At 53.4% G+C, this 13,942-nt stretch overlaps 5 protein-coding genes across 5 annotated transcripts; 1 reads left to right on the top strand and 4 right to left on the bottom strand.

The window, feature by feature from the left end:
- Nucleotides 1–242: 242 nt before the first annotated feature.
- Nucleotides 243–2,770, bottom strand: LRP88_07801 (elongation factor G; the record flags this gene model as incomplete). The annotated part of the gene is made up of 4 exons (XM_083244318.1): nt 243–297; nt 352–2,378; nt 2,434–2,545; nt 2,604–2,770. 4 exons carry the CDS (start codon nt 2,768–2,770, stop codon nt 243–245), a joined length of 2,361 nt encoding a protein of 786 aa, XP_083098812.1.
- A 464-nt stretch (nt 2,771–3,234) lies between these two features.
- Nucleotides 3,235–4,676, bottom strand: LRP88_07802 (aspartic peptidase domain-containing protein; the record flags this gene model as incomplete). Its single annotated transcript, XM_083244319.1, has 2 exons — nt 3,235–4,412; nt 4,472–4,676. The coding sequence occupies 2 exons, from the start codon at nt 4,674–4,676 to the stop codon at nt 3,235–3,237; spliced, it is 1,383 nt and encodes a 460-aa protein (XP_083098813.1).
- Nucleotides 4,677–5,993: 1,317 nt separating this feature from the next.
- Nucleotides 5,994–7,241, bottom strand: LRP88_07803 (pyridoxal phosphate-dependent transferase; the record flags this gene model as incomplete). Its single annotated transcript, XM_083244320.1, has 2 exons — nt 5,994–6,707; nt 6,762–7,241. 2 exons carry the CDS (start codon nt 7,239–7,241, stop codon nt 5,994–5,996), a joined length of 1,194 nt encoding a protein of 397 aa, XP_083098814.1.
- A 1,746-nt stretch (nt 7,242–8,987) lies between these two features.
- On the top strand, nt 8,988–12,387 carry LRP88_07804 (ATP-binding cassette subfamily G protein; the record flags this gene model as incomplete). Its single annotated transcript, XM_083244321.1, has 4 exons — nt 8,988–9,142; nt 9,202–9,314; nt 9,373–9,663; nt 9,713–12,387. 4 exons carry the CDS (start codon nt 8,988–8,990, stop codon nt 12,385–12,387), a joined length of 3,234 nt encoding a protein of 1,077 aa, XP_083098815.1.
- Nucleotides 12,388–12,733: 346 nt separating this feature from the next.
- Nucleotides 12,734–13,642, bottom strand: LRP88_07805 (uncharacterized protein; the record flags this gene model as incomplete). The annotated part of the gene is made up of 1 exon (XM_083244322.1): nt 12,734–13,642. The coding sequence occupies one exon, from the start codon at nt 13,640–13,642 to the stop codon at nt 12,734–12,736; it is 909 nt and encodes a 302-aa protein (XP_083098816.1).
- Nucleotides 13,643–13,942: the final 300 nt, after the last annotated feature.

Genomic DNA, 13,942 nt, shown 5'->3' on the forward strand with positions numbered 1-13,942 from the left:
CATCGTTTCCCACTGCCTATCTACGGCAGTAATCCCTATCCAGCTTTTACCATTCGTCTAAGTGCGTGATAGACTTTTTCGTGTCCCAAATCAATAGCATCTCAGCATCCATGGTAATATGTTACAAGATCATACACACTCATCCACATGTATTTTACAACACGGCACAGCGTCCGTTGTGCCTCCCATAGCCGGTGCATTCCCAAATGCTCGGCCATCATATCTCTTACTCAAGAGCCACTTTACTTGGTTCGCTTGGCCTCAAGCTCGGCCTGGTACTTGGCAACCAACTCCTTCCTGTAGAGGTTGTTAGCATGATGTTACTAATTTCAATCATCAGGGGATACATACTGGAGATGAGGAGGAGCCGGGGCATAGTGGCTGAACTCCATGCTGAACTCGCCCTTGCCTTGAGTGGCAGCGCGAAGCTGGGAGCTGAAGCCAAACATGGCGTTCAGACTGCAGTCGCAGATGAGAGTGAAGTCCTCGCTGCCAATGTCGGTGTCGTGAATAGTGGCGTTACGCTTGTTCATGAGCATCAGAATGTTGCCCTGGAACTCGTTGGGGGCGGTGATGGTGGTCTTCATCAGGGGCTCGAGGACCTGGCCGCCGGCATCGTTGAAGGCCTTTCGGAAAGCCATCTGGGTAGCCAGGTTGAAGGCGTAATCGGAAGAATCAGTAACGTGGGTGGCACCATCGTTGACAATCATCTTGGCACCAATAACCTTGTGGCCCAGAAGAGGACCCTTCTCACAAGCAACATCGAAACCCTTGGCACAAGCAGACAGGAACTTGTCGGGGATGTGACCACCAACGACCTGAGACTCGTAGTGGTTCTCATCGGGCTTGTCGTTCGGCTCGATCCAACCAGCGACACGGGCAAAGTCACCAGGACCACCGCTCTGTCGCTTCAGCAGGAAATCGTAGTCAGCCTTGCGAGCAATGGTCTCGCGGTAGGCAACACGGGGCTGGCCAGTGATACACTCGGTCTTGTACTCTCGCTTGAGACGCTCGACGTAAACCTCAAGGTGCAGTTCACCCATACCAGAAATGATGGTCTCCTCACTCTCGGGGTCAACGTGGACTCGGAAGGTAGGATCCTCGCGCTGGAATCGGTTCATGGCCTTACTGAAGTTGTCGGCATCGCCAGTTCGCTTGGGCTTGATGGAGAGCGACATGACGGCATCAGGGACGAACATGGAAGACATGGTGTAGGGGAGACCGCCATCAGTGAAGGTGTCACCGGAAGCACAGTCGACACCAAAGACGGCGCAGATCTCACCGGCACCGACCTCGGAGACATCCTCCATCTCGTTGGAGTGCATACGGACAATACGGGGAATTCGGACCTTCTTGTCGGTTCGGGAGTTGAACAGGTAGGAGCCCTTGGTGAGCTTGCCCTGGTAGACTCGGATGTAGGTGAGCTGGCCGTAGTTGTTCTCCTCAAGCTTGAAGGCAAGACCGACAAAGGGCAGAGAGTTGTAGGGAACCAGCTTCACAGTCTTCTCCTCATTGGACTTGTCCAGACCAGTGTTCTCGACATCAGCGGGGTTGGGCAGGAAATCGCAGACAGCGTCGAGCATGGGTTGAACACCCTTATCGGCAAGGGCAGAGCCCATCATGACGGGGGTGAAAGTTCGGGCAATGGTGGCGCGACGGATGGCATCCTTGATCTGCTGGTTGGTGGGCTCCTGCTCGTCGAGGTACAGTTCGGCAATCTCATCGTCGACATCGGCAAGCTTCTCAACAAGGGCCTGGCGCTTCTCCTTAACAAGCTCCTGGAGGGGTCCAGGAATCTGGTCGGTGACGCGAACCTTGGTACCACGGGGACCCTCAAAGTAAATAGCCTGCATGTTGATAAGATCGACGACGCCTTGGAACTCGTCCTCAGCACCAATGGGAACCTGGATAGCAGCGGCAGGAATCTTGAGCTTGGTGTTGATCTGCTCGACGGCCTTCCAGGGGTTGGCACCCATTCGGTCCATCTTGTTGACGAAGGAGATTCGGGGGACATTGTAACGCTTCATTTGACGGTCGACAGTGATGGTCTGAGACTGGACGCCGCTAACAGCGCACAGAATCATGACAGCACCGTCGAGGACTCGGAGAGCTCGCTCGACCTCAATGGTGAAATCGATGTGACCAGGGGTATCAATCAGGTTGAAGTGGTAGGTTTCCTCTTTGCCGTTTTCCGTTTTCTTCCAGTCGGCGAAGGTGGCCGCAGACTGGATGGTGATGCCTTTTTCCCTCTCGAGTTCCATGGAGTCCATCTTGGCGCCGACGGCATCCTTGCCTCGCACCTCGTGGATCGCATTGATTCGGCCGGTGTAGAACAAAACTCGCTCACTGACGGTAGTTTTTCCACTGTCGATGTGCGCCTGTCGAATTGGGTCAGCGAGGGGGGCGATTCGGCGAGGGGCACCATGCTCATACAGCGATACCGATGTTACGGACTCGAGACAGGCGCTTAGCCTCCTCGGGGTCCATGTTGGCAGCGACATACTCGGGTGTCAAGCTCGCAGCGTCCTCCTGGGCCTTCTTGAGACTAATAAAGGGCATCAGCAATGTGTCAAGTACCAGAATGGGGTCAATTGGCTTCTCACGCTTCTTGCGCAGCACTGCAGGTGCGCTTGGTCTGGCTGAAGGCTCGTCGGCTCTCCCAGGCTGGGACAGCGGGGGAGACGTTGAAGAAGTGGCTACCACAGCTCGGCTGCTGTGTGCCGAATAGCAGACGGCAATTGAGCCATCTGGCGGCCCTCGTTGCCCTCATTTTGCAATATTTGGACTCCAACGAAGAAGTTGGGGAGAGGGTTGCTAATGATCTGCGGCCCATTGGGAAACTTTTTCTTCGGGATTAGCAGGCGCCGCACGTGCACGCGGCTTCCTGATTCGCCATGAGAGCTTAATTCCCGCCAACGGTCATGAGCCCTGTAAGTTAAAGTCGTGCCGACCGCCCGGTTCAGTTCAGTTCAGTTCAATAAAAGTCACAGTTGGGTCTAATTCTTTGGTTAAAACATTTTTATGCTAATTCTATTCTTTTCATCGTAGTTTCTGGTATCATTTGTAGGAGTTTTACCGCCCAATGCGCCTTGGTCCTTGATGAATCCCTCACTCCGTTGAGACGCCTAAAATCAGCCCATCTTTACAGTAACTCAATCAACCCTTGGTATGGAAACGCCAGCCAATGAACTTTTCGCCGTTTTGTGTTATGCAGCCAACCTCTCAGCATCTTCCCTATAGGAGATTCATTGAAAAGGTTCCTCCTCCAATGAGCATGAAGCTCACTGCCGCGGCGACCAGCGCTGTGTTGGTTCCAGAGGGAGTCAGGAGAGATGCAGCGTTGTCATCGTCGTCATCATCATCATCATCGCCCTCGGTTTTCTGGAATCCATCGGCGGCAGTGAACTTGTTCTCGGTGGCTTCAGGCGTCTCAGTCGCCCTTTGCTGATTGGGTGCTACCGTTGCAGACGGTATCGTAGCGCCGTAGCTTTTAAATTCGACGATTTCACTCTTGGTGGCATTGAAGTCGGTCGCCGCGATTCCGATCTCATTGTTGACCAGATCATAAACGACGTAAGCGGATCGAAGAAAGGTGTTTCCCAGAATGGAAATCGTGCTCGAATCATTCTGGATTCCAAAAAAGCAGATTAACTCGCCTTTGAATGCCCCTGATTCGAAGGTGGGTGTTTGCTGACCGTCATTCAGATCGAGGACCAACTCGTCCATGGCCACAGTGATGCGAGGGCCATCGGGCCCAGCGAACCCAAAGGTAAAGTTTCCTGAGTGCTTACCACGGGAGCATGGTAATACAGCTGCTTCATATGTGGATGAATACACGGCGCCGACCTCCTCCCAGATCTCATGCGTGATATCTTGGGGCAAATAGGTAAGGGTGGTTCCTGAATCGAGCACCGCCTTGATGGGGAAGCTATCTGATGTGAGAGTGTCGGTTCCACTAGGACTGCGAGCGACCACTGAGGTCAAGGCGACGAGGAAGTGGAGGTAATGGCCTTGTACTGGTAGAACATTGATGCGAGTCAGGTTTCCAGTGAACTTTGCCGTGTCAACACCCCCAAACAAAATGTTCCCAGAGCTAGCATCGAGGTCATTGAGCCATAAGCTGTAAGAGATGGTACTGATGTAGCCTCCTTGCCACATGGCGACAGGGAGGTTTGGATAAATAATATCCTCAGTATCCCTCACAGCCTCATTGCTGGCGTAACCCATGCCAATTAGTCCAAAATGGATGTCGGTATCGACCCCTAGTCCCATGGTCAGGTTCTTGATGACTGCGCCGCCAAACTCAAAGTGATCGACAAAATAGTCTCCCTTTGCGTAACTGTTGTCGATAAAGGTAATGTCGAACAAGCCGGGGCCGACATGCTTAAATGAACGCGACTTGTCAGGGTTAACTGTCGTCAACCGTCAGTAACGGAGCTGCAGGCTGCATGCGGAATAGTGAGGTTCTTACAGCTTCCAAAGGGGCATCCACCGTTGGAGCTGTCTTCGCAGATATCTGCAGAACTCCAAGGGAACCACACATCGCTACTACCAGTATCCAGCTGAAGGGTGATATTTTGAGGTGGGTTTCCAACTGCGATTTCCGAAAAATAGCCTCCCGCCGATCTCTTGTTCTCAACAACCTCTTCAAAAGTCGACTCTGAGCGGCGACTCAAGCCCCGGGGGATATGGCGATGGTTTTCAACGTTCCATTGTATGGTTTGTGCTTGCACGACACCCCATGTCGAAACTAAGCAAGCGCCCACAACCCACGGCTTCATCGCAGGTACAGGCAGCAATATGTCCGAGGGCAGGGCGGAATAGGTTTAGGAATGGCGCTGAGTGGACAAACGCCACCCTCCTCCATAGGGTAGTCAGATGGGCGTAGTGCCAGCCAGTCGAAACCAGAGGGGCCAATCCCTCAAGGATGCTTTCTCTCCTGCAGAGGGAAAGGGGTGTTGTCGAATCGCAGATAGTTGTCGAGTTGTGCAGAGAGGCGCAGAGCGAGTAGCAGCCTAGGACACAGCAGGATGTCTCAGAAAACACCACGCAAAGAAACACAGGGTAAAGGACCCGAGGATAGGACTGCTGCGGTGGAGCATGGGACAAGAAGGGACGGACGAGGAGGATAATGAAGAATAGAAATAACAGGGGGGCGAGAGATGATGGGCGAATCAAGGTCAACGACAGTCAGCAAAAAGAAGAATCGAGTTCACAGGAGGTGGATGAGATGGAAGAACGGCACGAGGGCCACGCAAGCAACCCTCTTGTTCGGCAACGAGCGACAGATGAAAGGTACTTTCTTCTCCGGACATTAGCGCCAAGATGCCTCGTGGACCCCTGGAAGGCGTGAGCGCGGAGGAGTCGTCATCGTCGTCTGGGCGGGCGGGTGCCAGGAATTACGAGGCCGGGGGTCACGTTCGTTTGTCTGGCATGGTCGGTGTAATGAGCCGTGAGATTTCTGCTTTTTCTTTTCTCGCTATCGAATCCACGTTATTCGGTGCGTCGTATCCGTACAGTACTTGCATCGGCGACCGCGCCTAATTACCATCCATCGACTGTCGGATGGTCCCGTTGCGCGCTTGATGCGAGCCTCGGGAGTGTCGATACGAAATTGGCACAGGCTGTTTTGACGCGGGTGAGACGGCCAAGAAATGATCTTCAGCGCCTTCACATTGGACGGCTGTCAGCCTCTGACCCAGTTTCCACAGACGATAGAGCCTCGATTAACTAATTGACGCCATTAGCCTTGTCCTCGCCTCTGTTCACCTCTCTCCCAGCAATTTGCACCCGCATACGCCCACATGCCGTGGATTAGTTGGACGAGCTAGAAGAGGCTGACGACGCCTCGGCCGCGAGCTTGCCGCTATCCGTTCAGCCCCACGCCTTTCCAAATCTCTTCGATGCTTTCCGGTGCCGGTATGGAAGTTGTTTCAACACGCGACATGCCCATAATCTGAAGCCTTTGATGGTGTCATTTCATGCTCTCTTATCTACGACAAGCTATTGTCAATGTAGTCGCCGAGCCTCTTCAGGCCTTCGACCAAAACCTCCGTCTCACAGACGTATCCCATTCTAACATAACCCTTGAAATCCTCATCACCTCCAAAACAACGCGAGCCCGCGCAGAACAGGATCTTAGTCTTGTCCAACAGGTCCAGGCAAAAGTCGACATCATTCACGGGTTCGCCGTTCTTAGTGAACCGGATAAAGGCCGTCGTTCCGGCTCTAGGTTCAACCCATGAGCACACTGACTTGTGGCGCTCGACAAACTCCTTCACCAGCTTTGCGTTGGTCCTTGCCAGTGTCATATTGCGTTCAACCAGTGACGGCCGAACAGCTGGCGAAAGAGCGTAGCTTGCAATCTGGTCGTCTATCTGAGAGACACTGATGGTGGTATAGTCGCGTGCCGACATGATGGCAGAGATGATGGACTTGTCTCTGCTAGCAACCCACCCCACTCGGATGCCGGCCAACGCATACCCCTTGGACATGGATCCAGTGACAACAGTCTTCTTGTATCCGAGTGTGGTTGCCGGAAGCGGTACTTCGATTTCTCCCAGGGCCCCGCCGTGGAAGAGCGGGCGGTAGACCTCATCGGAGAAGAGGATGATACCCTTTTCTTCCGCCACGCGTGCAATGCGCTGCACGATGTCGGTCGAGATCGGGGCTCCTGTGGGGTTGTTAGGGTTGTTGATGATGATCATCTAGTAGCTTCGTCAGCTTTGCCTCCAGGACTTTCCGGTGTTGTTCGCTCATACCTTGGTGTTCTCCTTGATCAGGCTGGTCAACTCATCGACATTGGGGACAAAGCCCTCCTCCGCACGCAGCTTCCACAGCGTAACTTCAGCACCGACACTCCGGGGAACATCGTAGAGTTGCTGGTAAGTTGGGTAGACACAGACCACGTGGTCTCCCGGTCCAACGAGGGTGTAAAGGGACAGAAAGTTGGCGCCGATCGCGCCTTGAGTGATGACAACGTCCTCGGCCGCCAGCTGCGTCTCCTCGGTGCTGCAGTGAGCAGCAATTCGCTCCCTCAGCGTCCGAGTTCCGGGGATAGGCCCGTAGGTGAGCTTGATGCTGGTATCGATAGGGCCTGGAGCCGCTGGGTCCTTTGACAGACCAACTAGGTCGTCAATGGATACAGAAGCGGCGCATGTCTCGGCAATGTTGAGGACGTCTGGCGTCGTCTCATACTTGTCCATCCATTGCTCGACGGCGAAGGGGGTAATGCGAACCATGATTGCTATGATGTTGTTGATCTTTGTCTGAATCTACAGCCTCAGTTCAACTTGATCTGGGCTTCGATATGAGTCTTGATATAGATATCCATCAGCAGATGTGTGGAGCAGATGCAAGCCCCGCCTTCAGACGCCTTTGGGCTTGTCATTCCATGAGTCCAGCGTCACTTAGACATGAAATTATCTCCAGAATGACAGAACTTGGGCTGAATCGTGTCAAACCAAACCCTCATCTCCTTACAAGGCGCGCCTTTGCGCGCCCTTCCTATTGTTGCAAACCAATGCTTGAAGGTGGATTGCTGACAGCTTCTCCACAACCATAATCACCCCTGCTGAATGGAGTATGGATCCGGGGATGGCGCTGCCAATCATGCCTCCACTCGTGGGGCTCTACTCGGAGTTTCTTGCCTCTGGTACGGTGACCTTTCTCGGGGTTGCTTTCCCAGGGGTTTCAGAGTCACTCGCCTTGTCTCATAGGCCCTACACACGCGTATGGAGTTTTCGCTGTGTTCAAGCCTTCCGCATATCTTTATTATCTCATCGTCTCAACCTTTCGTTATCAGGCGAGTCGAGGAAATCACCACCGCTCTCCACATACAATTGTAGTGCCAGCGCTCCGTCCCAGCCGTGTTTCTCCCGACCCGCCTGATTATTTATCTCCACAGTCTACCGCTTTACCCTCTAGAAGGACAAAGACCAACCAATGTTGCATGGAACGCATAGGTGGCCGTCATGAGTTTATGTTGAGTGGGCGTTATCTGTTGGTGCGCTTGAAATCGTTACTTTATGGTTGGTTGTTACTGTAAATGCGCACTTCCACCAATCCTGTATTGAGACACTTAAGTCTCACGAAGATAAACCCCCAGACCCAACCAATGTGATCCTACATAGCGAACACTATCGGCTAGACTCAAATATGTATGGCAATACTCTGATACGGGTTGCGACTAGAAAGACGCGGTAGAATAGGGCGTAATGACGAATATAGGGTAAGGAACCGGCGAGGATAACAAGCCAGCCACCCTGATTACTCACCGCTCCGTAGTAGAACAAGTGTGGATTTGGCACTGTATGCGCTACAGTTGCGGTTATCTATGACATGTCATGGGTTGGCAAAACTGGCGTCATGAGAATGCAAACGATTGTTCATTCGCTTGCTCCGAATCATCGATTGTGTTAGAGCTCCATGACGTCACGAGTTCTGCTTCCAGGCGTCTCAGGCATGAAACACCTTGACGTTTCGTCGCGTTCAAGCGACATTGTTGAACGAAAACAGACTCTTATCTATCATCTTGACTCCCATTCCTGATTGCGGGTTTATATCCATCACGGCTAAAAGCTTCAAACCCCATTGGCCACCCCCGCCTTTCAAAGGTCAGATGTTAACTGCCAAGTCTGTCCTCATGGTTCGTCTTCCTGGCTGAGTAGCTGGGGTTGGGGAAGGTGGATAGCTCCATTCGAGTCATGAGGCCCATAAATGTGTGGCTGTGTGAACCAGTCATGTCTCAACGCTTCGGCGGAAGGTCCCTCTTCGGAGGCTGGTTGGCTGGCTGACTGGCTGGTCATTGGTGCAAGCACGTTTGCCGTACCTGCCTCGGTCGGGTGCCTAACATGACGCGGGGGCCACCATCGGCCAAATAGCTTATCCCGGTCGCGGGTGCCCATCACCTTGATCGTCGTCACCTCAACACCTCGCATCGTTATCGCTCCATCATTGAACTGCATCGTATCGGCGTCGCTGCAGTCATGGCTCCCTCTGGATTGAGGAGCCTCCTCCTTGGGGTCGTGGCAATTCTGCCCGGCCTTGCGATGGGGTCTTATAACACGAGTTACTCGCAAACGGATCTACTGCGCGCCCAGATGGCCCTCATGGGAGATCGTCCAGATGGATGTCCTCCTTGGTACGTCGCGACGCTCTCTATCTCTGCAGCGTCAAATAGCTAACAGAGGCACTGTACAGCTTCAACTGCCTTCTCCCGGCCCATACGTGCGCGCAATATGCTGGCTGTAACGAATTCAACGGCAAATGCGACTGCCCAGAGGGATTTGGCGGCGACGACTGTCTCCAGCCCCGTACGACCCCTCTTCGGTTGCTGTCCCCATCCGAGAAATATCGCTAACTCCTGTATAGTTTGCGGCTCTCTTTCTCGAGGAAAAGACCGACCCATGCGCTCTGGCGGATCTTGCAAATGCGACGAAGGCTGGACCGGAATCAACTGCAACGTCTGTACCGACAACAAGGCCTGTGACGCATTGATGGAGAATGGCGAGGGTGGTGTCTGCTACCAGAACGGTGAAGTTGTCAACCACAACTATCAGATTTGCGATGTCACCAACGAGAAGATTACCTCGCTGCTTGGCAAGCAGCGTCCTGAGGTGACCTTCACCTGCAAGCAGGAAGACAAGACCTGTGACTTCCAATGTAGGCTACACCGCCACCCTTATCGTTTTCTACTAACTCTGTCATCTAGTCTGGGTTGACGCTGTCGAATCCTTCTATTGCCACCTCGAGGAGTGCGATTCAAGCGCCGACTGGCAAGAGGCCAAAAACACCACGTCGTACAAGTGCAACAAGATCAAGTGCAGTTGTGTTCCCGATCGAATGCTCTGCGGCAAGGATGGATCCATTGATCTCACCGATTTCCTCGACCAATCCATTAAAGGTCCCGGACGTTTCGAGTGCACCCAGAAGAATGGTGGTATTCACGACTGTGCCTTCAAGGAACCCGAGATGGATGCCTTGATTCTTGCACTTATCGGCGATTCTAGCATTTTCCTCGGCTGTCATGCTGGTGAATGTCTCTACAAGACAGAGGTACCGGGATACAAGCGTCCAGTGAAGAAGATCAACACACCTCTCATCGCTGGTGTGATTGCTGGCTGCTCACTGTTCCTCGTCGCAGTTATCATCCTCACCTGGTACCTGTCGAGGCGCAGGCTGAACTATGGTGCCATTCGTCTGGAGGATTCTGACGATGAGAGCACCAAGTTGATGGCCGACCACAAGCCTGCGTCACTTTACTTCGAAAACGTCGCCTACTCTCTCAACGGCAAGCAAATTCTCACTAGCATCCAAGGCATCTGCAAGCCAGGAGAAGTTACCGCTATTATGGGTGCCTCGGGAGCTGGCAAGACAACATTCCTCGATATTCTGGCACGAAAGAACAAGCGCGGACAAGTTCACGGAGACTTCTATGTCAATGGAGAAAAGGTTACTGATCACGACTTCAAGAATGTTGTCGGATTCGTCGACCAGGAGGATACAATGCTTCCCACTCTCACTGTTCACGAGACAATCCTCAACAGCGCCCTGCTTCGACTCCCCCGTGACATGGGCCGTGCTGCAAAGGAGCAGCGTGTGTTGGAGGTTGAGAAGGAGCTTGGCATCCACCACATTCGCGATTCTCTCATTGGTTCCGAAGAAGGCAAAGGACGTGGTATCTCGGGCGGTGAGAAAAGACGTGTCGGAATCGCTTGCGAGCTGGTCACCAGTCCTTCGATCTTGTTCCTCGACGAACCCACCAGCGGTCTTGATGCCTACAACGCCTACAACGTCATCGAGTGCCTCGTTACCCTGGCCAAGAACTACAAGCGAACCGTCATCTTTACCATCCATCAACCCCGATCCAACATTGTGGCTCTTTTCGACAGACTGATTCTGTTGGCTCAAGGACGAACCGTTTACTCGGGACCATTCAACCAGTGCCAAAACTACTTTGACGAGATTGGTTATGAATGCCCTCCTGGATTCAACATTGCGGACTATCTTGTGGACCTCACTATGCACGCCGGAAGCACCCAGTCTATTGATGACGGCACAGTTGGTCCCGATAACGGTAGCGTTGGACCCAGCAGCACCCGTGCAATCAAGTCCATTGCTAGTGTGTCTGGCACCAGTACCGGCGATGACGACGCAAGCTCGAGCCGGCCCAAGAACTCCCGCAGAGACTCGGTCAAGGTTCGCCAGGAGCGGGAGCTGTTTACGCGTAGAAAGACAGTTGATACGGCAGCGTCTTCTGACGCCGGCGTTGAGGAAACTGGCGCCTATCGTCTCCAGCAGAACCCCATCGACTCTGCCACCACGACTCTTCTCGAGGATCCTCATGACCTCCCTCCTGCAGCAGCCACTGGAACTGACCTGGATATCATGACTCGATCTTTTGCCCATTCTGAGATTGCTCGTTTGACCCACGAGGAGATTAAGCAGGCGATTAACACCGCAGAACACGCCAACGGCCCGAACTCGAATGGTTACACCGCCGAGGGACCTAATGTCAATGTTAGCGCTGTCGGCAAGGGATATGCCCGTGTTGGCTATCTGCGACAGTTCATCATCCTCTCCCAGAGAACCTGGAAGAACCTGTACCGAAACCCGATGCTGATGCTTACCCACTACGCCATTGCCATTATCCTGGCCGTCTTTTCGGGCTACCTTTTCTATGGACTCACCGATGATATTCCTGGCTTCCAGAACCGACTCGGTCTGTTCTTCTTCCTCCTTGCTCTCTTCGGTTTCAGCACTCTCACGAGTCTCAACGTCTTCGCCACTGAGCGTCTTCTGTTTGTTCGTGAGCGCGCCAATGGCTACTATTCACCTGCTACATACTTTGCCGCCAAGGTCCTCTTTGACATTCTCCCCCTGAGGATCATTCCCCCTATTCTGATGGGCTCAATCATCTACCCCATGACTGGGTTGGTGGCCGACTACACCCACTTCATGAACTTTATTCTTGTTCTTGTGCTGTTCAACATGGCCGCCGCCGCTGTGTGCCTCTTTATTGGTATCGTGTGCAAGGATGGAGGTGTGGCAAACCTCATCGGCAGCTTGGTTATGCTGTTCAGTCTTCTCTTCGCTGGATTCCTTCTCAATCACGATGCGACCCCCAAGGGCGCGCTCTGGCTCCAGACGCTCTCCATCTTCCACTACGGCTTTGAGTCACTCATCGTCAACGAGGTGCTCCAGCTCACTCTGGTCGACAGCAAGTACGGCCTCGACATCACCGTTCCTGGCGCGGCTATTCTGAGCTCTTTCGGTTTCAACAACGACGCGCTCTGGCCCGATATCAGGAACCTGGGCATCTTCGCTGCCGTTTTTATCGTCCTTTCCTACGTTGCCATGCACGTTCTGCTTATCGAAAGGCGATAGACGAACATAGAAGCACTTGCAAGTGCTCTGAACGACGGATTAGAACACACAAGACGGGAGCAGCACACTGTTGGATAGGCTGCTGTATATATGGACGTGTGCTTTCGCAACTCATACTCGGCGTTTGGATATGGACAGAGGCATCGTTGTTTTGGTATTGGCATAGTTGAATCGAGTTCTCGATGCTAGTAAGCATCAGATGTAGAACCAATTGCAGGATTTCTTTTCAAGAATATGGTGTCCTGAGCGAATGGGATCAACAGAGGAGAGTCATGGCCGCTTCAATATGTGAAATTTGGAATACATGGGTACAAATGTTTTACAGGCCAATTTGCATTGATTGGCTTTACTCCATCTTGCCACCAGTGAACTCCTCAGCGATCCTCTTCTGTCGCTTAACGGAGCGGTCGTACTCGGATTCATAAACGTCCATAATCTTGGTGGAAGCTCCCGTCGTGGTCTCCAACATGTTGGCAATAGACGTGGGCTTGCCATGTATGTCCCAGACGTTCTCTGAGCTGCCGTATCGGCCATAGGCAGTGCCCTGCTTCTTGAAGAAGTCTGCGTCGAAGACGCGCTCGATTTCCGCCTTGAGCTCGGTCTCAGTGACGATGAAGTTGGAGGCATTGATGTAGAGCTCCATCAGTGCATCGCGGCGAGCCCCGCGCTTAGCAGCCTCAATGGCCCAAACCTTGCGGCGCCCTTGCTCGGCACGCTCGAAGCGGTTGGGGTCTGGGTAGGTCTTGGTGTCCAGCACAGATTCCAGCACGGTGCTGCGAGTGAGGCGATCGTCTTCTCGCTCCGCTGCCTTGGCGGCAACGTTGTGTTCCCTGAATTTCTGGCTCACACGAGCGTTCCGGACGGCGTCACGACGATTCCTTCGGGCCCAGAGCTCCTTCAAGCCCAGCTCCAAGTTTTCTCGGCGGGTGCTGGCCATCTTTTGCTTCCATTCTTGGGTCTCGTTCTTAGGCGGTTGCGGGTGGGCGGGCTTAGGAACGGTCTGCTTGATGTAGTCGGCTTGAACCTTGCGGTCACCTTCCATGCGGGGGAAGACCTCGCGGGGAACCGGAAGGTGTCCTCGAACGCGGGCGGGCTTCTTCTCGTCGGATTGGGGGGGTGTAGGAAGGCGAATGTAGGAGGGAGACTCGGGAGGAACTTGGTTTTGGAGAGCGGCGGCTGTTGAAAAGCCCCGCGAGGCCACGAAGAGCTGGCGGGCAGCCGCCCTTGGGCAGGAGGTCGTGAGGTGGAACGACATGACTTGAGAAGCCCACGCCAATTTCAGCGCAGAATGGCGAGTTTTGAGATCGCAATTGGCGTCTTGAACCGTCGTCAGAGCCAATTCTGCACGAATCTGCGCCAGACAGAAAATCGAAGTCGGATCAAATTTACCGGATTATCTTGATCCGGCGGACGACCCCCCTGTCCACAGGCATTTTTAGCGGCCCCGCTGCCAACCACCGCTGAGGGAGGTAGTGGGGCCTTTTCTACTGCTCAAGAAAAAAAGTTCTGGAGATAAATTTCTGGACCGCCCAACTTTTTCCTTTGCCTTCCTCGT

Source organism: Fusarium phalaenopsidis (genome assembly GCF_050370095.1).
Source record: "Fusarium phalaenopsidis strain FUZ10S chromosome Unknown contig_32302, whole genome shotgun sequence".
Classification (NCBI taxonomy): domain Eukaryota; kingdom Fungi; phylum Ascomycota; class Sordariomycetes; order Hypocreales; family Nectriaceae; genus Fusarium; species Fusarium phalaenopsidis.